The sequence below is a fragment of the Lagopus muta genome, chromosome 9 (assembly GCF_023343835.1).
Source record: "Lagopus muta isolate bLagMut1 chromosome 9, bLagMut1 primary, whole genome shotgun sequence".
Lineage (NCBI taxonomy): Eukaryota > Metazoa > Chordata > Aves > Galliformes > Phasianidae > Lagopus > Lagopus muta.
This window is the reverse complement of record NC_064441.1, coordinates 1918714-1943050: the sequence shown is the minus strand read 5'-3', so window position 1 is coordinate 1943050 and position 24337 is coordinate 1918714. Positions and strand designations below refer to the sequence as shown.

General features: G+C 44.4%; 1 protein-coding gene across 2 annotated transcripts in view; it reads left to right on the top strand.

Moving 5' to 3' along the window:
• PPM1L (protein phosphatase, Mg2+/Mn2+ dependent 1L) overlaps nt 1-24337 on the top strand; it is an 88096-nt gene that overhangs the window by 38606 nt on the left and 25153 nt on the right. Inside the window, exon 2 of one of the 2 annotated variants that reach the window (XM_048955434.1) lies at nt 22579-22749. In XM_048955434.1, the coding sequence (XP_048811391.1) occupies nt 22579-22749 (171 nt within the window). Of the gene's footprint in view, nt 1-22574; nt 22750-24337 lie in introns of both variants that reach the window. The other variant, XM_048955433.1, reaches the window with a different exon arrangement.

Below are 24337 nucleotides of genomic sequence, written 5' to 3'. Positions count from 1 at the left end.
AATTAAAATGCATAGCTGTGATTCCGTATTTGATTCTGTGCTCCTGAAGGAAGCCTGTAAGGTTTCTGATCCAATCACGGAAGAGGAAAGCCTGCTCCCTTGGCTGCTTAGACCAAGCTCCTCCTCTGCGCTTCAGTTCTGTTCTGTGTCACCCTGGTCTGAGATCCTCTCCATGGATGAAAACTGCACCCTGAATACAAACTACTCATCTAACGTTCGATTTTCTGTGCTCCTCACATTTGAACTCTACTAAACTACAGCACATTGGGTGCAAGCTGGGTGTGGAGCAGAGCTCCATGACCTGTGGCTGTTCTGCACAGCGCGTTCCTCAGTGTCCCCCCACCAGATGTTCTGAAGATATGAGCAGTGTCTTTTGTTGCTGTGTTCTGGAGCTGTGGTGCCCAACGTCTGTGCATTTTGCACCTGGGGAACCAAGCAGGTCCCTTCCCCTTTGTGCCTCAGGTGACATTTCGCTTGACAGAGTCTGAGAACCACGGTCAGCAAATCTCAGAGTGGAGCTGCAGCCACGGCACAAGTCACTATTTGTTTCCTTATGCTGACTGTGGTTCACCCTTTAAAGCAAACACTTAGCAATGCCAGCCCTTGCCTGCAGTACGTAATATCTCGTGCTAAGTGGTTTGTATTTTAATTTCCATAATTCTCGTGACTTAATTCTGTACCCACTGGTACATAACAGTAGTTCTTGGCTAGATGTAAACAACAGTTTTGCTGCCATTGTTTCCTTTTTATAATAACTCATATTTAATGGAGTGGAGAATAAGTAATAAAACCGTTTGGTGGTCTGTCTCCTGGAAACAGAAGAAGGTGTAATTGCTTTTTAGTACATCAGTGCCATCAATCCTGTCGTTAGCCAGGAGCCCAAGCTGAGCTGTGCTGACATGACCAGAATCTGTACTTGGGGAACCAAAGATGCAGCTCAGCTGCACTCAGGAATCTCTGTGGGTAGCACCCAGGTGTTCCATCTCTCTCCAGACTTCGATCATCTGACTCAGAGCATGACTTCCAAGAACTCACAATTAAATAACTGTTTCATTTAGGCAAGTCTGGACTTCTAATAAATTGGAAATCCTTTTTCTGCAGTCACATCATTAAATTTTAACTTTTCCAGGCTTTTTCTAGAAGGGCTTTAAGCAGGATTTTTCCTTTGCTGGACGAAATTACATTTCTCTGTAGCTGCTGTGGGTTGTGGTGTATTTAAGAATGATGTTACATGGATTAACCTCTAAACTTTCTAGTCTTAAAAATACCTCAAAACCCCAAATATGAAGCAGACAGATTTTTTTGGCTGTTTTATAGCTGCACGTTGGGCATAATGTACTTCATTTGTCATCTTCTGTAATTATTTTTCAAACGCTGCATCTACCACAGAGACAATGTGTGAATTTCAATAAGCTGTGAAAGCTGTTCATGAAGGGAATAACAATTGGGATGTGTGGAGGTAGTTACTTGCATTCATCTATTTTTAAACAGAAGTTTCCTTTTCCTTTTTATTTTTGTCCTTTATTATTAATGATGTTGTAATTTTCCCCAAAACATTGCTGTGTTGTATGTGAGCTCTGCAGACAGCAGTACAGCAAGAGCAATTTCTTTCAATTAGGTTGAATTAGCTAAAATGGGTTAAAGCACCAAGGAAGCAACCGGGGCTGCAAACCTGAGCTAAAAGCCAGAGTCGTTCTGCTCTCACGCAGCACGACTGAAAGAGAACCAAAGGCTTTTCCAGCGCAGGGAACTGTGAGTAAAGTAAGAGCCTGCTTGCTAGCAGATACTGGTAGGGCTTCAGTCTCTGAGTTCTGCCCCTTTGGGGTAATTTTCTGGTGTGTCTGCTGTTTGATAATCTCCCATTCAGCGTGCTGTTACTACATGGGTTACTTTTGCACCTTTTTGCTGTAAAACTTAGGAAACAGCCTCTACCCGAGATCTCCTGATAATTGCTTATAGCTTATTGTGTTCTGTCTGCAACCAAAAGGACTTGGTGGCTTTTGCACAGCAATAAAGGCAGTTGCAGAAGGCCAAGGTTCTGTGCTAGCCAGCTAGTTCTTTCCTCTCCAGTTTCAGCCTCCTCCTTGTGTTGCTGATTGAAAGACCACGCTGTGCAGAGCTCTGTTCCTCACAGTGCAGATCTGGCTGTGCCTTAATGTCCCAGTGCTGCTGCTGAGCTCTGGCTCATGCGTTGCCTTGCAATTGTCATCGGCGGTTACTGCTGCCAGGCAAGGAAACCAGCGGTGCCTCCGCCTGTTCTTTGACTTAGTGACCTTTGGAACTGCACCCAATGGCTTATAAATTCTATCCTTTGATCTGATTTTTTTCCTTTTGCTTTTTCTTTCCTAGTGTGGTACCTTATTTTTCAGCTGCCAGCAGCTGTTTGAAGTGTAGCCATGTCCCTTCCCCTGAAATCCTTCCAGTCAGTGAGATGACTGTATCTCAACACCTGCTGATCTTCTCCTATATCTATATACACACTTGCATACTCTGTATCTCAGGTCCCTGGTTATTTAGGACAAACGCAACAATTCTCGTATTAGCACAGGCCTACTGAGTATCACCTTTTTGATGGGCTCTGCTGTTCTTGTCCTCCTGGCAGCCAGGCAGCGCTCGCAGCCATAAGCCTGGTGGCTGCACTGCATGCACCCACGTGTTCCGTGCAGGTGCCCTGTGCACCTCATGTCTGGGGCCCTCTCTCTACCCCCTCCTAGTCCTTTCTCACTGGATTCTGTGAAAGAAAGCTCTGATTTCTTCTTATGCTGCCTGCTGTGTGAGGAACATTTTGCCAATCTCACGTGGCTAAGCTGCATTCCTCGCTTTCAGGGCTGCTGGCATTTTTGCTTTTCTGCTCCTTCACATTACCTTCCAAATCCTTTATGCTGCATTGAAAAGAGAATGAGGATAACTTGTATTGCTCTTCTCTTCATCTGATGACCTGATTTCCGTTCATATTGGTTTTGTTTCATGCTGTGTATTATTGGATATTGTCAGGGTGTGACGCAGAAATGCAATTAAGAAATTATACACTAAATATAAGCAAACTGTGTTTTCTGCACATACTCAATAGATTAGCATCTTGAAAAAGTACCAGGCTGCACTCCAGTGTCTCAGTCCAGGCCTTCTTGGCCAAAATGAACACTGGCAGCAATGATGAGAAGTTTGCAGTGTTATAAATGTGTTGGTGTTTGAATACAGAAATGTGAAGACTTCCTGAGAACTGGCAAGTCCCTTCCCAGTGTGTGTTATTGTTATTAGAGGGAAGTCTTCATTAAGGGAAATTTGAGTTCCGTGTCAGGGGAAATGAAGCTGAGAAGAATGCTGCTTATTGCTCACAGAGATGTTGTAATATGAGGAGCCGTAATGATAACGTGGACTTTATTATCATGGAGCTTTCAGCAGTTGCATCGTAAGAGAAGATAATGATGAAATTATTAATGCAGAATGAAATTAGCACAGATTCAATATTTGCAACTGCTATCTTAAAGAAAGAGTGAAATGCTTAAAGTTCTTTTGGAGAGAAATGAAATGGGGGATTTTTGAAGAATAAGCAAACAAAAACAGACTGACTTATCCCCTGCCTGGCAGCCTGAGATGTCCTACATCCACAGGGAAGGCCAGGCGGAGTGGGAGAAGGGCAGGGGGAGGGAGGGAAGGGAGTGGGGTTTATGAAACTGATTACTGTTTAAAATGTGGAGCAGTTTTCTGTGAGGTGTGCAGATTTAGAATTCAGTATGCACACATTTTTCCTCCATTTTTGGCAGCCGATCAGTGCATTGAGATATGTGAGGCTACAGCCATGAGCCTGAACTGGTGCTGTGGGTCAGCCCAACGGGCTCGTGCAGCAGGCCTGCTGCTGTCGCCTTGCGTGCTGCCCTCACTGTATTCTGCTGCAACTGCAGTCAGCTCAGCTCAATGGTGGCTCTGTCAATTTCTGTAGTGATGTAGCTGTTTCTGGTGTGAAGCTGATAACAGGTGGGTAGCATCACAGCTTACAACAGCAAGCCACATTTTGTCCTGTTCACCTGATTTCTCACCTCTTACACGGCTTCAGCCATCCTATCTACTAAAGGTGCTCCTGATAAGCTTAACCTGAGCTAAGTGAATTTGTGTGAGCAGGAAATGCTTGTCCCTGCCAATTCTGCCTGCGTCTGCTGCCCTCGCCTGCACCTGGGTGTGTGATCCTGCAGCTCTGCAGGATTTGGATTAGCTGCGCATCGGCTCGCTCGCAGACTAAAAGTCTCATGTCGGTTTTTCATTTGCCCCGGTTGGTTTTCAGCCAGATCAGCAAGCTGATCCCTGTGCTGAGCCCCGACTGGGCTGGATGTGATGTAAGTGACACGGGAACATGTGCCTGGTGTGGGCCAGAGCAGTGCTGTCCCTTCTGATGATAACCAGCTGTTAAACCGGGCACGTCTTGGATCTGCATGGAAAGAAAGCCACAGGGCAGGGAACAGCTTTCCCAGGACATGATGTCCTATTGCTCGGTAAATGTGGCAAATGCTGCGGTAATCGGCTCCTGCCTTCTCACCCCACTTTTCCCAGACCACATGCAGGTTGTCCTTGGGTTCACAGTCAATTGGTGTTCTCACTTTTCCTGTCTTGTATCAACAGCACGTGGTTTTCAGTCTAAGTAGTGCTGTGTTCCATCAACGGCTTCCCAAGACAGGAAGACCACGGATGTTGGTGAGACTGAAACCCTACCGAGGGTGCGTTTGGGGCCAGGAAGGTTTTCCTCGGTCAACTGTTGAATGCTCTTCCAGCTTCTACTCTGGCAGCTGCCCTGAAAACATGTGTTTTGAACATCATGCACTGCTGGTTGTTCCAGGACGCAGTAAATCCATTTTCAGACACAAAATGTACAAACATCCTGTTCATTTCTGCCTTAAACTCCATTCCCAAGGCAAGTCTCTTAAGATCATGCTAAGAGGGGTACATCAAAGGGAAACCTTGTAAAATTTTTCCCCTCGTCTAAAATAAACCTATGAACAAAGCCCTGGATAGGATGTTGGTTCTAAGAGTGTTTTGTGGTGCTTCCTTGTTGACAACGAATCTGTAACTTCAGGGATTTTTTATATCTATTTATAAAGTATTTTCCATTCAACAATTTAAATGCAGAAGGTTTTATTCTGTTTTGTGAATGATCCTTAAGGCAGAGTGATGAGCTGCCTTCTCTTCCTGCACCTCTATAGCTAGCTGCAGCAGCTTGCATACACGCAGTTAAGAAACAATTAATTAAATTACTACAGTATTCTTTGTAATGTCATTCCACCCAAAATGTGACTGTTTAAATGCTTTGCTCAGAAGCTATGTCTAAATTACCCCCAGTGTAACTTCAGCTGGTTTATTTTGTTACACGCAGTGCGATGAGGTTGGTTCCACTTTGCTGAGAGTTCAGATCAAGTCAGATATTTTGTTCTGTTCCCACCGTTTCTTTGTAGGCGGCCGTGATCAGCATTCCTGCAGTTACAAGAGGTTTTGTGATTGTGCCCATTTTTACCACGAAATGTTGGTGCCAGTGGTGCAGCTGCACTCCTGTTCTGCCTGCCTGCAGCCCTGCGGTCCCCAGGGGAGGCAGACCAGCAGGGCAGCTTCCAGCTTGCTTGCACCATGCTGTGCTGCGATGCCAGGGAGCGTTTTGGTGCGCCGTGATGTTCCACTCCTAAATCCAGGCTGATTCTTTGAAGTTTTCATTGGAAATAATCAAGGGAAGCTTTCGTTCGCCTTCTTCATGTGGTGTTTTATTAAAAAAGCCAAATCTGAAGTATGTGTTTATGTTAAACGGCTTTAATGAAAAGGAGAACAGTCACAGAGAGCCGACCGCTGAAGATGTGACTGACCCTGAATTCCCTGTCACAAATCTACCTCAAGTCATCTTGTAGATGAATATTTCATCACACAGGTGGGGTTGCATGGAAATTAATTTATTGGGTCCCTTTCAGAGTTGAGGTGTTGGTCCTTTTAAAGAGAAACAATCTGCCTGTTATTTTGGCAGTGCTTGGGAAGAACAGAGCGCTGGTTTCTCCTGTAATCGATTTCATTACAGGAAGTTTGTGATGTTAAAGCAGGGAGAGGCATTACTCGAATGACTGAGTTTCTAACTTGGTTTTTAAGGGAAAGCAGGAGTGTTTCTTGAACACCTAATTATGGAAGTATTTTACCAGCATTCTTGCTTCACACAATATATTTTCTTTTACGTAATGCCTGAGATCTGTCAGAGTGCCTAGGCTATGCTGAAAGGTAGAGACCATCATTCGTAAAGGCTTAAGGAGTTTGAGGAGGATTAAGCTAGATGCTCTGGAGAAGTCTGCCAAAGAACAGGCAGTTGGGGAGTAAAAAAAGTGGGAAAGCTGTGCAAAGAGGCCAAGGGCAACAGCATGGCAATGAGGAACAAAAATAGCAGGATAAAGATCACAGCGCTACAAAGAAATGGCCTGTAGCTCCTCATGTATATGCAAAACTTGAATGTGACCAAAACAACCTTCATGGAAGAGAATTCCAAGATATTCACTTACAGGCTCTCCAGACACGTCGGTGTGGTTGTTGGTGATGAAGAATTTCCTTGTGAAACAGCTCTTTATCCAGTGGAATAAAATCAAGCTGAATTTTCTTTTGTTCCTCTATGTTTTTAATTGTTAGGATTGAAGATTTCCCATTGTTTTATGGCAACGTAGCTCATCAGTGATGTCACATTCAGGCAGTTTAATCTGTAGTCCTTTAAAAATGTAACCTATCTTAATTGCATCTAATGACAACATTCACTACAAAATGCTCCATTTGAATTCATTTATCCCTTTTAGTTTCTTTCCTATTTCACAGATGGAGTTTAAAGTTTGGAAAACATTAAAAAAAAAAAACAAAACAAAGCAACATTTTAAGTGTTGGGAAATGTCCAGCATTTCTTGTGGTTACCTGGGCGTTGCTCTCATAGGTTTGATTTATCAGTTCATTAAAATGCTGGTTTTGAAATAATTGCATCTGGCTGTAAGGAAAGGGGGCTTATGGACATCAGAAATGGTGAAGGTCAGAAGCAGCTCTGATTTAAGTTTTCTTGGGCTTTCTGTTTACATGCCTTGTTCTGACATTTTGGAGAGCTTCTTTTAGTTCATCTGATTAATTGGCTCTCAGATTCATGCATTTTCATTCTAGAATATCTTGGTTTTTACATGTAAGTATCTGCAGCTCTTTAAGGTGAGTCTCATTCTTAATGTTTATTTTGCAGGAGATTAAAAATAGCCAAGATTTAATCAAAAGGCCAAGCAAGGCAACCTAATCTGGTCTGAACTCCTGAGCTGGCTCACAATGAGGGATGTGTTGGCTCTGGGCTTGGGAGCTTGCTGCCTTCAGCTGCAGGTTTCTTTCCAAGTGAAGCCCAGCTCAGTGCTCCCATCAGTGCTCATCTCCAGCCGGTGAGGTGCTCCCAGAGGACTGGGCACCAGCAGACTCCGGGTTCTCTCAGTGACCTGATACTAAAAGCTGGTGATTAGCTGCAGAAGTAGTTCCAGAAACAAGCGGCGCTCCTGTTTATAAGCTGTGATTTGCTTTCTCCTTGGGGCAATCAGTGCGAAGCGTGGGCTCTGGGTTGCTCTTTGCGTGCTCATCTGACCGCAAGGTGGCATAGCGATCTGTGCTGAGTGCTGAGGAGCGCAGCGTGGCAGTGCTTGGGCACTTAAACGTTGTGCTCTGATTCACCAAGGGTTGTTCGGGCTTCTCTACCCAAACTGCCTTCCACGTTGTCTCTGACATTTCTCCTTTCTGTCACAAGGTTTTTGGAGGCTGGGCCTCCCTTCTGATTGCTCCTCTCACCCAAAGCAGTCTCATTTCTCTTTGGCTGCACCACACCATCCCCACCTGCTGCCTCTCAAAGTGGTTTCTCTGTTATTGCCGGGTTTTACCTCCAGTGCTTCCTGTTGGCATTTCACTTTTCTCTATTTAGCTCAGTTTCACACCCACAACATTCTCAGATCTGGTTTGATCCCTTTTTGCTCACTGTTGGCACACGTATTCCAGTCTTGCTCAGAGCACTGCGATTCTTTCAGATGTTGCTTTTGCCTCCATGTCTCTGTCTCAGTGTCAGTCAGCAAGGAACAGCCCACTTTCTGGAGCACAAAGCACCAACTCCATTTTGAACTTCCTGCTCAAAATTCTTTGTTCACGTTTTTGTCTTAATCTGCTGAGACACTCCAAGTAGCATATTTTTCTAACATTGCTTTTCTGCTTTGGTTTCTCCACGGTTCATCCCATCAGTATGTGCTTCTGCTCAAAACAAGGCCTTTCTTGCCACTGCCTCGTAACCTTGTTGTCCTATCCTACAAGAAGGAGCACGTTTCCTAGGTGTGTGCTGCAGTTTTCTGGTGTGCTGAGAAGGCTCAAGCCATCCAGTGCAAGAGGCAGAGCCAAGGTAAACGCTGTCTGCATGAGAATGCTGGCGTTCTGCCTTCTGGGGAAGAAGAGCATTTCTGGGAGAGGATTAAGAGCTGTTCTGACACCATGTTGTCTCGCAGCACTGTGTGAATATCCCTAGGTAAATGCTGAAGCTGTCTGACTTCTATTTTAGTTTAGCTCTAGAGAGTCAAGGAAGATTGGCAAGTCGTCAGCGTGAAGCTCACAGCCAGTTTAGTGTTTGAGTGAGACTCTTTACCTTGGACAAGCATTATGAAATGCTCATGGAAAATAACAGGTGGGATGGGAGTAACTGTGTGAAAAGGATCCAGATGGAATAATTAGCAGCAGGGAAAGAAGAGAGTGCAGTTCAAGCAGGCCAAGATCTCAAGCAGGAAATCCTGCCAGCGGTGTAACGTTGCTGACAGCCCTAGGGATGGATGGAGTGCCTGGACACGTGCTGGTGGGCATCTCAGCCCCTGCTGCCTTCACTCAGAGACACCCCAGCCATCCCACTTGGCTGCTGTGTTAGGCTCTGTTTTCTTTCACATCACCTTTGTGTTTTGAAATCTTACCTTGAAATACATCTGCTTGTTCGTGCCTCCCAGCAAATCTGCTTCTGCTGTGCAATCTGCATTGGTTTCCTTGCCTTCAACTGTATCAGATATGGTGCAAGCTTGGGTGAAAGTTCTCAGTATGAGGAACGTGTTGGTTTAATACCAGTGTTGTTCAGGAGAAGAAGCTGTTTATTTCAGAAGGAGGGAGAGGCATGGCAGCATGGAATTGCACTGCAGGACCAGGCAGCGCTCACAGCACCCAGCACGTGCTCTGGTCCCAGGCCCGGCTCTGTTTGCAGAGCCCATGGGTACGTAGGTGCCACACTCAGAGCTGTTGTGTCATCCTTGGGCTTGTGGCACGGCAAAAAGCAGAGTGGAGAATGGTTCGTGTGCTGCAGAGTGCAGGATGTAAAGAGGGGTAGAAGGAAACCCGGGAGAGCTCCGTGTTGGGCAGGAAATGCTGAAGTTAGGGACGGCACCAGCTTTAAAATCAGAGCATCATAGCTTGCTGGGAGGCCTTGGCAAGGAGATTGAGTGCCTGAGAGTGTGGGATAAAAACAGTGTAGTAACTACAGAAACTTATAAATCAAACCCTGCAGAAGAAAGATTTGCTACCAGCCCTTTTTGCTGAGAAAATAATCTTGATCTCCCCAACTTCCAACTCCGTGCCTCAGAGGCTGGCAGCTCACTGAATCAGAAACATGGGTAATTTATTCACAAGAGGCAGGTACTGCATGGGGCTGTGAAAGGGAAGGCTGTAAGATAAGCCACTTGTTAGCTTGTTAATCTGCTTCACAGGGAACTGCCACATTATACTTTGCTGTTGCTCTTGATAAAATCAGAGCAATAACATTCTTCTCACGAGATGCATTGTGTGCTGGAGGACTGAAAGGACAGGACCTGCGGGATGATGGATGCTTCATAGTGTAAAGGATGCACAGCTGTTCCTGGGCGAGTGATGGCACGATGCACATAAAGCGCCTTGCAAGAAGACCTCACTGCAAGTGGGCAAGTTGCAAACCTGTTTTTCTTTAGAAACATTGACTTAGGTTTATTTAATTTCTGTTTAAATTCCTGGAAGTTAAAAGGTTGAATGTATTTGGGAAGTCTCCAAAATATTGAGTGCTGCTACAGAAGTCGCCTTGCTATGTAGTGCTGATAAAAGGTGTGGGCTTTTTGTCGTCTCGAGGCTTGCTGTGAAATCTGAAAACTTCAGGCTGTGTCACTTTAATACACAAACACAAAAGGCTTAAAATCAAAGCTGTGCTCCGTTATCTCTTCAGACCAGGAGCTTTTTCAAGGAGGTTCTAATGCAAGAGCAGAATAACTTCCAGTTGCGTCTTTGAAGTTTTTTGGTGTGATATCATGGACATTTAATCCGTACTGCGGCTGCTCTTAGAAACAGTGAGAAATTGCAAAGTGAAGCAGGAACCAAGAGGAGCTGTTTGAACGTTTCATCGCTTCGTGACGTATGTCTTGATTTTGGTGTGACAGTAAACCTAGAGATGACTGCAATTTCAAGTCTGATGCTTCCAAAGTGCCTCAGTTTAGGTGCAGATGATGTATGAAGGTATAAAAACTGCTGCAGCAATGATTACAACACATGCTTTCGTCTAATTCCAAGGCTGAAAGCGTGTGTGTGGTTGGGGCCAATGGAGACCCAGTATGTGTCCTGCAGAGCCCTCAGATCTCAGCAGCGTGCTTTTCAGTCGCACTTGAAAGTCAGCGTATTGTGAAGTAATTTTTTTTGGCTGTGTATGTTTGCTTTTTGGGGACTTTTTGTTGTTTTCATTCAGCAGCAGCCTTACATTCTTGCAACTAATGCACAGAAAGGGCTTTGCTCAAACACTGGTTTCAGCAGCGCAGGGCTTCAGCAGCAGCTTGTTTGGCTGAGTAATGCCATTGCTCATCCCTTGCCTCATCCCAGTGATGACAACAGCCCCATGTCAGCTTGACCTTCTGCTTTGTCAGTAAGTGCTATTTGCAACCCCTTGTCCTAATGAGCTAGAGAAACAGAATTACCGGGTACTATCATATTTAATTAAATTGTGGTTCAAGAAGCTGCCATTTAAACTGTAACTTTTATTTCCCTGGCTTGGGTTTCATCTTTCCTTTTCCTAACTTCATTCCTCATTACTTACCCTTCTCCCAGTAATTAGCATCATTTGTTCTTTTTTCCTGCATCTGCCTCTTTCCTCTGTATTTTCCCTGTGTGCCCCCAGGCTCTTGGGCTCAGTAAGCCCAGGAGTGCTGATCGCACAGCCAAGAGAACTTCTTGGTTCTTTAGCTGCATGCATCTTCAGAGAGAAGAAATAACAGCATCCAGGCACTTGTGTTTATCTTAATTGGGAGCCTGATTTAGGCCCTTTTTTCTCTCAAGGATGCTCCTTTCAGGGTTTGTGTAGTGAAATGGCACTACAAGATGAACATGCATTGGGAACCTTATTTATAGATTGCAATTGGCTGCTCTTCTATTTAATGGAGCTCTGTCTCTGAGCTGGTGTCATTGAATTATGTCTTTTGTGTAACTGCTCCCTATTCATTCTTTCCACTCTGGAAGGTTTGTGTCTTCATACTGAAGAGGGCATTTTAATTTTCATGAATTTGGTGAGTCCACAACTTGAGAGACAAAGCTGCAAAGAAAACAGAAGAACCCCAAAGTTGGAGAGGCCTTCTGTAGCAGTGTGGATTGGGCGGAGGGGCTGCTAAAGCCATTCCTTTTCTTGCCAGTTACTGATCTACCAAAAATTCATCTGATTTCTCCTCTGTTTAGGAAGAGGGGCTGCAGGCCAATCTCTTTGTCTGTAAGGAGGTGGAGGCACAACTGTGCATCCTTGTTGGAATGCCTGAGCTGGCTTGCTCTGGCTAGACACTGTTTTCCATTAACAGCTCCATAATAAAGTCCTACACTCAAATGTTACTTTTCCATTGGTGCATTTAGGAACACAGTACCCTTCTTAAGGGTGTGTTGTGCCATGATCTTGTGTTTCAACTCCTTACCACCCACATGAAGGGCAAAAGCAATCCTTCTCCTGGCAGCCTGTTACACCAGCACACACAGAGGGCAGACAAAAGTCCCTTCTATTCTGGAATGGTGTTGGATTAGTTTTACACAAACTGTGAATGCAGCACTTTCCTAGCTAGCTCCGTGCTCATTATTTGCAACACGGGTCAATACAGTGGCCTTTTCAGATCTGAAGTGAGGAGAGAACCTAAGCAAAAGAACCATAATTGCATTTAAACAGAGCTCATTGAGTCTCAAAGTCATTATCTTCACAAATTTCAATTTCCATATACATGGCTAAAGGAAAATGTCATCAGGCGGCCGTGGTAAATCGTTTAAAGAAGACATGGGCACATTTTCCCCGTTAACTGTTTGTGTGCACTGTTTGTCAGGGCTTTTGAAAAGGCAGTGGGACACAGTGAGTGGGGCTGGAACCAATTGTGCTTTTGTCATCTATTCATTAATCTCCCGGGCTCCTCTGAGCAAATGGTGCAGCACAACGCAGCCGCAGAGCTTGGATTAACCCTTCAAATGCATTTGTTTCACAACGAAGTCATTTATCTTGATTCCTATCTCTTTCTCCTTGCAGCATTGGATGTAGCATGGGGTTAATTATACATGTGGTTCTTAATATAGAATTTTCAGAAGGCCACTCAGAGAAGAAATGGAGACCTAAATGAAAGCCTAAGAATTGCTTCCAGCGTTAGGCTGTGTAGCAAAAGCTCTACCAGGGCAGGACTTGTGTCGTGTTGTGGAAAGGAGCAGTGGGAGCCTTGCAGGTACTCCGGCTTTGGGGGAAAACGCAGCCAAGGTGGCAGCCAGTGCCCGCTGTGTGGCTGATTGGCTGATCCTGTGCTTCAGAACCCTTCTCCTACTCTTTTAGACTGCACGAAAAGCAATCTTTACAAAGTTGTTCTTACCAGACCAATGCCTAGCCACGGTCAGAAAGTGTAATGCAGGGTTTGCACATAACTTCTGCTGCAGCCTGAACCCCGAGGAGCGCCTTACAGACGGGCGTCTGCGCACCTGCCTTTCCGTGTGAGAGCCTTTAAGTACAGAGCAGCTCCACGTGAGCCATCCGACACCCTGCCGCAGCTACACCGACTGGGCAGCGCTGGAGCGAGCCCCGGTCCCAGCCAGCGTCCCTCTGAGCGCACATCACACTGCGCAGCCAGGCGGCAGGCGGCAGAGAGGACTCGAGCAGCAGCGGCTCGGTTCTGTGCTGGCTATAGCTAGAAATGCACGCTGTGTTGCGCACAACGTGTCTGTGTGCTCGCCTCTCCGTGCTGCACCTGGCAGCACGCCTTGCTCTTTCCTAGGGGAGCCCAGCAGTGTGGGGCCGTGTGAGCTGCAGCTGGGTTGTACCCTGCTTGGGGGACTGAGGTACTGCCAAGCTGAAGGTACTTGAGGAGAGGAGTCCCAGACGTGACTTCTACAGTGGGAAAAGCAGCATTTTGTTCTTTAATTTCACTCTGTAGTTCAATTGAATTGTTTAGACTACTTTTCTTTTCTTTTTTTTTTTTTTTGTAAGAATCTCCAATAGATAATAAATTCCAGACCAGATGGTTGGATTTTGGTAAAATGATAAGCAAGTAAAAATAGAATCTTCTCAGTCTCCTGCGTAATGAACTAATTCTGAGAGTGTCTCAGCCCAGGCTGAATCTTTCTAATTCCTTTGATGATTTCTGCTTGGCAGAAAGTGATACCTTTAAATCAGGAGAGACCATTTAGACTGAAATATTCCACTACGCTCACTCTCCCTTTGCTTGGAGAGGGAGAACGACGTCAAAGAAAGAAGCGAGCTCCTTGCTATTTAATGTGTCTAATAGGCTATAAATACACTTTTCACTAAATGCACGTAACAGAACGGAAGGCTTTTGGTAAAAACCTGATTCTTTGTAAACCTTCTTATATCCTACTGCCATTTGCAAAAGCATCTGCACAGAAATACCTGTAAGGCATTTAAATAGCTGTACTGATGCAAGCTTACAGTCCCCAAGCTTTAATGATCATTTTCTCAGGGGCTGCACAAAGTTGCATTCGTTCTGCAGAACTGGTGGGGTTTTTTTCCTTCTTTGTTGAACTTGATGAGCTCAGTACAACAACATGCAGTATTTTTCTGTACAAAGCAACATTTGCTGCCCAGCTTGCTTATGAGCAGTTCAATACTCTTGTAAAGCTAGTTGTGTTAATGATATTTCAACCATTATTTTCAGTGTTATCTCTCTGCTTCTGTTGCTTCTGGTTCTTACACCAACATAAAAAAAATTGATCCGCTTAGATTTGATTGTAGTAATACAAGAAAATGTTTCAGTTTCTCCATGTTGGATGAAATTCTTTCTGGCAGGCCTTCAGCAAATGCAGTGTCGACGTTTCTACTTGGTAATCACTTCTGACCTTCTGACCACGACTTGCAGTTTGGGACCCAGATTTTGCTGCAGCATGAAAAGATGGTGGACAAGTATTTTCCTGCACTTTCAAACCTTTTCCTTTTTTCTAATTGTTTCCTAATTCAATATTTGGTTACTCCTCAGTCAGTACCGATAACCATTATCATTAGATTTGGGTCAAACATTGACATTCGTACTTCATTTTTAATAATTATTCAAGCATTCTTTCTTTGTTCCATTAGCTAAATGCTGCCTGTTGGTAAGTACAGATATCAGTGATGTCTCTTCCGGCCAAGTGGACGTGGAAGTCGTTTGTCTTTTTGAAATACATCATCTCTGCAATAAGCTTCAGTTTCTTATTAGTTAAAACTACCCGGAGTATTATAAAATTACAGCTTTGTCTGTGGTAATTTTCACTTTAATTTACCTACTAATCTTAATTCTTCTCCTAAAAAGAACATGAATAATAATTGGCTTCCCAGCACAATTAGGATTCAGAATTTGTATCCATGCATGTGCAATTTAAGTGCTAATGCATTTGCTTTTATTAGGGTAGTAACTTTGCTTGTTCTCATTATTCTTAATGTATTTACTGAAGCTTTTTTCTTTTTTTGTGTGCACATGTGCAGTTGTCTGAAGACCCGGAATAAACGAATAAACCTGGGTGGAGCATCACCCTCCTGAGCTACCAGGAAGGTTTCACAGCGTGTGGAAGGGGCTGAGGCTGGAGGCAGCCTTGTGTTTCTGGTAGCTGGGTAGAATTTCTGTAGTTTGGTTTGTGCCCGTTGTCTCTGGGCCATTCACTGTGCACAGCTGAGAGGAATTTGGCTCCACCATTTGTGTTTGTGCACACGGATAAGGCCTCCCTGAATTTGCTGTCTTTGGGCAAAACCACCCCAGTTTTGCTGAACTCTGTGAGATCTGTGTCGGCCCATTCTCCAGCATGTCTGGTCCCCCCAAGGGCAGCACATCCACCAGGAGCAGCCTCTGCCCTCAGTCTGTATCTCTGTTCATTAAGGAGTGGATGTCATTTCCTTGGGGGTAGAATTCCTCTCCATGGTGATATCTCACTGTGTTCATTGATAATAATTGTAATGATGGCTAACCAAAACATGCAAGAAGGACGTGTGTTCTGACTTGATGTATTTGCTGCTTTGAATACTTTCAAATCAACACCGTGTACATTAAAGGGATTAAATTCAGTTTACAGGATAGGCTTGGTGGCAATTTTGAGCAGACATTGTTGAGTAGGTATATTCATAAGGAAATCCTCCTGGCTCTGGTATGATTGGGGTGTAACAATTGTATCAAAGATTGGGAAAGTGATAAATAATGAAGGTTAATTGAAAATCCAGAGTAATTGGATACATTTGCTTGGTGAAAGCACGCACAGAGCACGCCTTTCAGTACAGTAGGTTGTGAGGCTGTAGAGCTAATACAGCAGAAGGCTGAGGGGTGCTTGCACCGAGGATGAGATCTCATGGCAATGGAGAGCAAGAAACGTTCTGCACGGGGGTAGGGAAGGGGGGTTTGGTATTGCACTGCAGCACTGCAGTCCCAGGTCCCAGCACCACCAAGGGCAGAGCTGGAGAACTGCAGCTAACAGAGGGGATCAGGAGTGCTGGAAAAGATCGGTTAGCCTGCACAGTAACTTGACAACTAACAATGTGCCATTCAATGAGCTCCATCTATTTAGGTTATCAATGAGAAGATAATGGGGTGATTTGATCAATTTGCATGCATTTGCATGAGAAAAGGGAAGGTAGGTGAGCAGACATTTTACTTGATTCAGTGTTGGAAAGTCATAGATAATAGCAGATTCAGACTGGAAATAATGTGAACATTTTCTTTGGTATGTGAAATTATCCTCTAACTGTAAGGATAATTAACTTCCAAGGGCAATAGGAGATTCTCTGTTTCAGAGTAGGAAATTTTTCTAAATGGCTTATTCAAGCAGTGAGAAGGAAGCTGTATGGTCCTTCTGCTTCAAGATGTCAGACAAGATAATCATAATGCTCCCTCTTGATTTGATAGAATTAATCTTTCAATTAGACGTCCAGGTTCCGAAGCAGCCCTTGTAGCTCTGCCAATTACAGCATCATCTCTGCCAGGTCAGTCTCTGCACTCAGTTCCTTTCCTTGTCTGTAGGATGAGCGACTGCTTGACTCTATCATATGCAGCACGTTGGGGTAATTCCAATTAATTAAAAATTATTTATTCAAAAATGAATTATTCAAGTATTTTGCTGTCCCTTCCCTAAGCAGAAGATGGAAAATGATGGTTTTGCCTTTACTCTCACCTCTTGTCATCCATGTCCTACAATAACGAGCCCCATGCAGGCACTCAAGTGCATGCTCACCGTAAGGGAACGCGTTCTTATGTGACTGATGGAGGGGGGAGTGGGAGGCAGAGCACAGCGTGTGATTTTTACATCACAAATTTTGTTGACTTACTTGCTTCTCATCCAGGACGTTTAAATAAGTCTATTTAAGAAGTGAGTGACGAGAACTGTCTTAGGGAAGAAACTTAAATACATAATGTAAAGCCATCATTTACATCATCATTTATCATTTCTGTTTGCATCCCTTCTGTTTGGTGATACGGCTGCTTGGAGGGCTGGCAGCCATAAATCACATGTAGGCTGTGTCAGAGGAGATCAAGCTCTCTGTGCTCAAAGCACAAAATCAGAGGAAGCTCCACAACAGATGGCCTTTGCTTTCCGTTTCATGGGCACCGGTTCTCACTGGGCAATTCATTATTTTCTACAGTTGAAGCAGCTGTGGATTACTGTAATTATAGATTAAATATATCTCTGACAATCCAGTGTGAATACTAATTTGAACTTTATACATCTCCTTGGAATCAGGTTAATTTTCTCATGATTATACAGCCTCTGATTGACTAAAGATGTTTGTGAGGCTAATATTTCTCCTGCTACGGAAATGAATTGTGCGTGGATTGCAAAATACCAGTGGTGTTCTTAGGGCTGTTGAAACTCCTCAGAGAGAATGCCTGAGTCCTGCAAGCATTTCTGACATCATGCTTTTGCTACCAGCCTTGGTTAAACCCTGGGCTTGGCTTTCCTAGGACGCTTACTGATCAATAGCAAGTTATTGGCTCAAATAGTCATTTTGGAGGAAACAAAATAAAAGACACTTTTTTAATAGGTATACTGGGCTAAGCATAGCAGAAGCTTGCTGGTGGGAAAACACTGCTAATGAGTTTCTTTTGACTTGTTTGTTCTTTAAATAGTTCCTTGCTGTAGAGGGCAAAATGTTCATCCCAGTGCCATTTGTAGACCTTGCTTTATCCTCTTGAGAGTAGATTATGTTTTGCAGTCATGGTTTCCTTCTGAATAACTATTAATAGACTCACGTCCTTTGTCCAGGGGGTTTGGCATAGCAAAATTCTACTGACTTCAGGGCAGTTATTTGTGGCTCCTGCTGAGGAAGGAGCGGCATCGGCCTGAGCGAAGCTCTTGTCAAGGCAGGGATCCAAAGAGTGCTACGTAACCATTCCTGTGTGCAGTCAGCACCCAACGGAGCACCGAGGTGTCAAGAAACACCTCCTAAAGGTTTAGGGCTGTGCACCCTAACTGCAGTGAAATGGGAATAAATGTGCTGGAGCACAGCATGAGGGGTGTGCTGGTGGAACTGCCCTGTCGGCCCTGGCTGCTGTGTGTCGGAGGGCAGGGTGTGCACGTAGATTGACTTGAGGCATTGTTTCTTTATCCCAGCAATCCGAGTTTATATATATAAACATTTATTCCAAATGTATTTTTGTAGTGTACTTTTTTGAAATAAACAGGAAACTGCTACCAAAAAATCACTAATGGACTGGAATTCATTTCTTGTCCACAACCTCGTCTTACTGTAAGGTACCTGGCAAGTTAAGGGCACTGTTCTTTGTGTAATGAGTTGTGGCATGGTGGATTTTTAGGTTTTGTTTATGAGTTTATTTTGTTTTAAGATATTAGCTCAGAAACATGTGTAGCAAAGTATCTTGCTAAGGAGTTCCAGTCTAAAATACGGAATGTGAAATCTCAAGTGGGATCATCGCATATTTCCAGCAGTACTTCTGGTGGAGTCCTTGAGCTGCTCCCCAGTCTGCACCGATGGGAACCGAGTTACTGCATCCCTGCATGCCCTGGGAGAAGCACTTTGCTGGCTGTGCCTTACGGTTCTTGCTGCTTTCTCCTAATAGAGATCATTTGATCTTTTATTCCGCTTTTAGGCACCGAAGTTAAACTGCCTACTCTGTTATCCCACTTCTCTTCCTTTATCCTATTTTAAAAGTAGCCCCTGCGTTTGCTCTTTCCAAATAGTGTCCTCTGTGAATTTTCAAAGACAGAAGTTGTTAAAGAAATTGTTTCAGTCAGTCACCTACAGCTGAGCTAATTTCATCTGGCCCAGCCGGCTGAAAACCCTGATCTTTACAAACACTTCTAACATAATCTTTCCATATTTTGTCTTAGGATTTTGGTTACCTTCCTCTGATATAAATTGCCACTTGAATGCACAAAAGTAAAGCAGTCATGCTGTAGCCAAAATGAGACTGCAAACACTTCAGCTTTTATGGCATCATCTGTCAAAAGCTTTTCTACTCTGTTGAGCTGTAGACCAACATTTGCCTGTCTTTTTCTTATTACAAATGGACTTGCAGAAACTTTTCTTGCCACCTTGGCTAGCTTTAAGTCATTTTTTACTCCAGTCTCCACTTGTTTCCATCCTCATTATTACATTCTGACCGTGCGTGTGCTTCCTTCTCAGAATCCTTCCCTCAGCTGAACCAGGAGGTGAGCAAGGTGCCCCTTTTCCATAATGGCAGCTCTGCCCTTGCCCAGCAGCTCCTGACATGTTGTCTCTGAAGCGTGTAGCAGTGACCCTGTGACCCTCAGCAGTGACAAGAAGAGGCAGAAAGATGTGACAGAAGAATCTTGATCTTGTTTGTGATCCTTCAATGTAGATGCTATGCCAGCAGTACGCTCCCTAACATGGATCTGTATTTTCCTGTGATCTCTGGATGCTTGCAGCAGCAAGGCAAACAGGACAAATTGTCCCAAGAGCATTAAGGTCACACATCTTTGGTTTCCCTCCAGTCCCTGTAAATCACTGCAGCCAACGAGGAGCTCAGGTCTCAGGCAAGGAAGTCCTCATCTTCCATTCTTTGCACTGGAGATCTGTGTTGTGGCTGACAGCTGTTCCATCTCCTTAGCTTCTCCACCAGTATGTGCACTTGTACTCATCTTCCCACCCTGTTGTCTGTAGCACTCCTTGCCATAGGACCTGCTTAGCACTTGGTCTCTCCATCATCACATTTGATGCTGGAGAACTCTGGTCTCCTCCTCTGTGCCCACGGGGTGCCAGTGGATGCAGACCCTCTGGCTACATGTCCCCAGTAGTTGTTTGGCCACCAACACAGCTTTGTGGGACACACGGGGCAGCTGCTCATCCACTGAGGACATATTTCAGGCGGCAGGAATGCATGGATCATGAGTTTGTTTTTTGTTTGTCATGAATTTTACAGGTTGAGCAGACTGGTAATTCCAGACTTGAGAAGTGTTGAGCTGCAGCATCCTGCAGAATGCAAGTAAAACAGGGGCCAAGGCTGAGACTTTCTCTTACAGAGATGGCTCTTTCTCACACACCAAACATTCAGCTCCTTTTGTGTGAGATGTAGCTGTGTAAGGAGACTTCTTGCTCGGGCTGCCATTTGACTCCTGAAGTGGCTTCACAAAGAAGTTGTTAATTAACCTGTGTAGACCTTTACTTCTCCACATATAAGGGAGCTCCCAGAAGGAGATGCTTCAGAAAGCAGAGCAAAGGGTGGCACTTGGCATAACTAAAGAAAAAAGAAAGAAAATACTTGGAATAAGTAATTCTCATTGATTACAAACGTTGGCAAAATTGGGAGTTACTGAAGGGCGATGGGTGCTTTGGAGGTGCAGAATGAGACACAGTGAGGGATTTCAGCATTTCCTGATGTGATTTACATGCAGCGTCATGGAGAAAAAACTGACTTTTTGTGAATAAGCTCTGCAAGTCTTCTACAACATTAATGATGCTGTGACTCTATGATTCTTGAGTTATTTCACTGTAGGCAGGTGCATAAGATAATATAGAAGATAATAGATTTTGTAGAACGAAATGCCTTAAAGGCAATTGGTGTAAAAGGCGAGGAGTTCATATCCATTTTGTCATTACTTTACAGCTCAGTATCTAGCTGTGGCATGGAAGGCAGACATCTCAAAATCTATTTAGAATTCTTTTCAGATCCCTATTCAGATCAGTCTCAGCCCCATGTGCTTGCTGTCCTTCGAGGCTGGAGGCTGGGCCAGCTACCTGCAGCCCTGGGCTCCAGGCTGGTTGCATCCTGCTTGGCAGAGTAACACTTCAGCAGGAAAATAATTGCTGCACATATGTTTGGAAATGTCTGGCCATTGTGCACATGTATCTCTTCTGGGTCAGGAGTGCTGCTGGCAATGACTTCCAACACTCAGTGCAACGGCATCCCCTGAAGCATGGCAGGAGGAGCTGTAGGCACGTGAGCATCTCAGGAGAAGGCGCTTGGGCAGCGTTTCTCCGTGGATTTTGGGTGTTTGGATGTCGGTGATGAAGGCGGCCCTGTGCTGCAGGTGCCTCGCTGGGGCCGCCTCCTCACAGCCGGTGCCTTCGGTCCTGGTTGTGTTCCCATCTGCTCCCGTCCATCTGTCTCTGGGCTTTGTGAGGTCTCTGGGTCAGAAGTGATAGCGTTTACAGCCACTGGTGTGCTTGCTCAGATGGCGCAGGAAAATGAATGTGTATAAACTTCTGCTTCCTGCTCTTCAGAATTGCTGCGGTGGGAGAGCACAGAAATGCCCCCTGTGGGGTGAAGCCTCTTCTCATAGCAAACATTAAGTATAAATGCCTGAATGTGGACTAAATAATTAGAGTACAGTGTGTCTTTTGGCCTTCCCTTGGAAGGAAACAGCTATTAAACTGTAACATTAAATATGTTGTACTCATGTGGACAGTTTGTTTGGTTTTTGTAGAATAATTTCATTCGCCTCACGTGGCTTAGCCTGCAGATGAACTGAATTCAACTTCTGTGATATTTTAAGGTTGTGACTTAATCAGCAATTGACTTTGGCAAACTAAATACAGACCCAGGAGAGCATGCTGCTGAGCAGGGCTGAGCTGTGGTCAGTGCCAGGCCTGAAGCAATGTCGTGTTTGTGGTTTTCTCAGAGAGCTGCTGGTGCCTCATGCTGCACAGAGCAGCAATGCTGGCAGGTGGGCACCTGTCCAGAGGCAGCTGCTCTTCTCATTTACTGCCCTGTTTTCTGCACGTTGCTCTGTAACACTGATACAACCATGCCACCTTGTGTTAATTTTTGTCTTCTTATGGTCTCAATTTTGTGTCTGTGTGACCAATCAAGAATTTGCTGTGGATGTGTAATACATCTGCAGTCTTCCTGTCCAAGCCTGGTTATGTAACAACAGCAGGTGAAGGGATTCCATTCACTCACTTGATACTTCAAAAATTCTTTTCAAACTTTGTTTATGATGAAGAAACGTAGGTATTGTGTTATGTTCCTATTCAGGCATGGTTAACTGCTTCTGGACTGCTGTAACCTTCCTGCTGAAGGAAAATTATTTTATTTGTATAATGCATCTTCACTGCTGTTTTTAAATGTTACTTTGAGTGGGAAACATTACATGATTATCCTGTATTGAACAGAAAGGTAGCCAGAGCTCATCAGCTGAGATGTAACGAGCTAGCAGAGCTGCACTGAATGACAGGGCATGTGGTGAGGGCTGGGAAGGCTGAGCATTGAAGCCTAAATCCCATTCATGCCTCAGTGCTCCACGGCAACCCCAGGGAATGTAGGAGACCAAGATTATACCTCTTGAGCTACTCTGTGTCTCTCAGTTTGCTGTTATGGACAATCAGAACAGCACATTGTAAGGAGAAGCCATGACTTGTGCATCCTGCTGGACGGTAGGACTGCGCTTTCGCTCAGAGGAATTTGTTCTGCTGTATCCCTGCATCCATGGGAGTTCTGGGCACATGGTAATTTTGGCAGAGAAATGACCTGTCGATCTTAGCACCATGGAGTTGGTAGTATTAAGAGTATTCTTTGTATGGATTGTTAAATTTGATAGTGCTTTAACTGAAAGCAATACTACTGATGATGCTATGAACATCCATGAAGCTCTTCAAAAGAAGAAGTGCTAATTAAACCTTTGTTTCTTTTCTACAGTCAGCAGCAGAGTATGTGAAGTCCCGCCTGCCCGAAGTCCTGAAACAACATCTTCAGGACTATGAGAGGGACAAGGAGAACAGTGTGATGTCCTATCAGACTATCCTGGAACAGCAGATTTTATCAATTGACCGAGAAATGCTGGAAAAATTGACTGTATCCTATGACGAAGCAGGTATGTCTTTACTTCTTTCTGAGTCACGTGCTACTGAAAGCAAGTTGCTCACCTCCAGTCTTTGGAGGGATCGTGAAGCCTGTTAAAATGTTTTTGTCAAATGGATGCCATGCACATTGCTGGATCCTTCTTCACAACTAACTTGTTCCTGAGCTCACTTGGACCACGTGGTCTGGGTGGTCACAGTCTGATTTTTAAATGTGTCGTGATGGATGCAGATAGACAAAAACAGATAACTGGTAAAATGTCAGAGGCGTTTTATTAGCTCAGTTACAGGGCTCTGATGAGCCCTGCTGTGTCGTGACGGTCTGGATTCCTGAGGGTTTGTAATTATAGCTAATACTTTTTACTAGCGTTTAGTTTGAAAGTAGTTAGAAGTGTCCTAGCTTTTGGATCCTTCAGCTTTGGGATCAGTTGTCCTGATGCCAGGTCTCCTTTATGATTTCAGAGGAAAAGGAACAGATCCTTTGGATGGTGTTTGTTGATCTTCCAAAATAGCCTCCCATATCTGCTGTACACATCATCCCCTGGCTTCCCAGCCTTAGCCCAGCTTTGGAAAAGCAAGCATTGACAAGCCTGTACTGTTTTGTTGTGTCACTTTGTGCTTTCAGTGTAGTGCTGAGAAATACTCGGAGCACTTGGATACTCAGCCTCCTGCTCAGACTCCTGCTCACTATCAATGTCTCTGATCTCAAATGCTCCAGCAACTTAAAATGCCATGTGCAGTGCCTGTTCTGCGTACTCGCAGGGCTGTGAGCTTTAGTGACTGGAAGCAATTACAATGCTCTGTTAATTCATCAGCTCCTTTCACACTCAGCCAGTAAATGCACCTCATTCTCTTAAACTGCTTTGATCTTAGAAGCTCTGAGCAACTTGCAGTGCCTTTGCAGACTGCACATGTCATGTGCTTAAGGAGCTGTGCGTCATAGTTCTTGAAGGACTGCACAGTTAAACAGGGGCTCAGGGTTTATTTTTCATCACGTATCTCCAGTTTTAATGATGCTTAAAAAATAAGCTTTTTAAAGTTGTCGCCTTCTGTTGCTTCTGCTTATATTTTAACGAGGATTTACCAGTCCAATGAACAGTGTAGATCCTTTGCTGTCACGCTGATTTGGTCACTTCATCTCTCCAGTCATTTTGATTGATTGAAGTTTGTTAGGAAGGAAAAAAACAGTGGAGAAAATTACCAACCTCTATCAGGAGAAAAAGATAGCATTTTCCTGTATTGAAAACTGCATGTTTGTACAGGGAAAATAAAGACTAAACTGCTCCAAACACACACTTGGAGATTGATGTCATACAATAAAGCAATCATGCAGAAATGCGAAGCTGTGTAAGTAAGCGTTGTAGTAAAGTCTCAGCAATCAAAACTGAGAGAGGATGCAACTCGCTGTAAATTAAAAGCCAGAACTTGAGGCTGCTAATCAGCTAGAGATACCTCTAGAGGTTAAAGCAGCAAGGTGGTGGTGGCTGGTAAGCCTGATCATCTCACTTGTTCACTAAAAACATGTAACTGGTGCTACCTGCTCCTGAAGGAAGATCTGACTGTGATCTGAGCACAGAGAATCTGCTGCTCGAGCCATTGCAG